The following is a 1,169-nucleotide window of genomic DNA, read 5'->3' on the forward strand; positions in this document are numbered from 1 at the left end:
TTAAAAAACTAGTATCTTCTGAATTTCATTTGATTTCAAGTTGGAGAGTCCACTAACAATGGGTTTCATTTTCATATCACACTGAATCACTGGTTCTAAGCTAGGCGATAGGAAGGATATAAGAAGCTTTTCATTTCTCAATTTCATGTACAGGCTGAATCAGTGTCTGGTTTTGATATATATATAACTGAAAGTGAATTACATATTTCTCAAGTTTCTATACAATGGTGTTTTCCGGTGTCCCTAACATGTATATACAATTCACAAATAACATTCAACATATGTCCGCGAAATTCTGTGTGATTCCTTCATGTTCTAATGGAACAATGGTTGATGAATGTGGAGGCTGTGGCAGCGGAATCAAAGGCCTAGGTTGGCTGCTGCCCCCATTGATGATCTTTTCGCACGTCTCAATCAAACAATGCCTGCAAGTTGGGCAGGTTGACTGCGAACTGAGCCATTTACCGATGCATTTAATATGAAACCCATGGTTGCATTTAGGTAGAATTCTAATTCGCTCACTCTGAGCAAACTCTGAGAGACATATAACGCATTCAGTGTCTAAACTCGGAAGCTTTAACCCGCCAGATGAGTAAGTAACTACGGTAAATGTCTTGAGAGCCTTTTTCTTTATTCCTGTGTTAGCAACTGACTGAATTGGTCTGTTGTCACCGGAATCACGTGCAAGCCGGTTAGAGTAACCCAACGCACATCTAACGATGGAATTAAGCACTAGTACACATATCAGTGCACATACAAGCACTGAAAGAACCATAATTACATTTGCATCAATATTACTCTCGGGTTCCTTTGTACCGGCATGTGGGGAGATAGGTGAGCCTGTTGATATGCGAGGAATAGTTTGCAGAAGTAGCTTCCTTGATGAAAAAGAAGAAGACATTGTTGATTTGAGTTGTTACCTTGGGAAATATTTTTCTGGAGTTGCTAGTCGTTTTGGATTGTGTAGGGGTCGGGGTTAGAAGGTATATATATAGTGTTTTAGCGGTTGGCTTTTTGAAGTTAAAATATTGCAAATGGCCACAAGTAGTTAAATGGTATTTGATCAAATATTCAAAGTATAAACAACAGAATAGGCCCGGGCTTTTGCAACTCTTTAGATATGGACACGAAAATGTTTTCGTTTTTAATTGACCAACCAACAAAGAAAT

General features: G+C 38.8%; 1 protein-coding gene across 1 annotated transcript; it reads right to left on the reverse strand.

Annotated features, from left to right (window-relative positions):
• Positions 1-274: 274 nt before the first annotated feature.
• Positions 275-901, reverse strand: LOC113291653 (RING-H2 finger protein ATL78-like). Its single transcript, XM_026541165.1, has one exon. It carries the CDS (start codon positions 899-901, stop codon positions 275-277), a length of 627 nt encoding a protein of 208 aa, XP_026396950.1.
• Between the last annotated feature and the right edge of the window lie 268 nt (positions 902-1,169).

Source organism: Papaver somniferum, chromosome 6, assembly GCF_003573695.1.
Source record: "Papaver somniferum cultivar HN1 chromosome 6, ASM357369v1, whole genome shotgun sequence".
Lineage (NCBI taxonomy): Eukaryota > Viridiplantae > Streptophyta > Magnoliopsida > Ranunculales > Papaveraceae > Papaver > Papaver somniferum.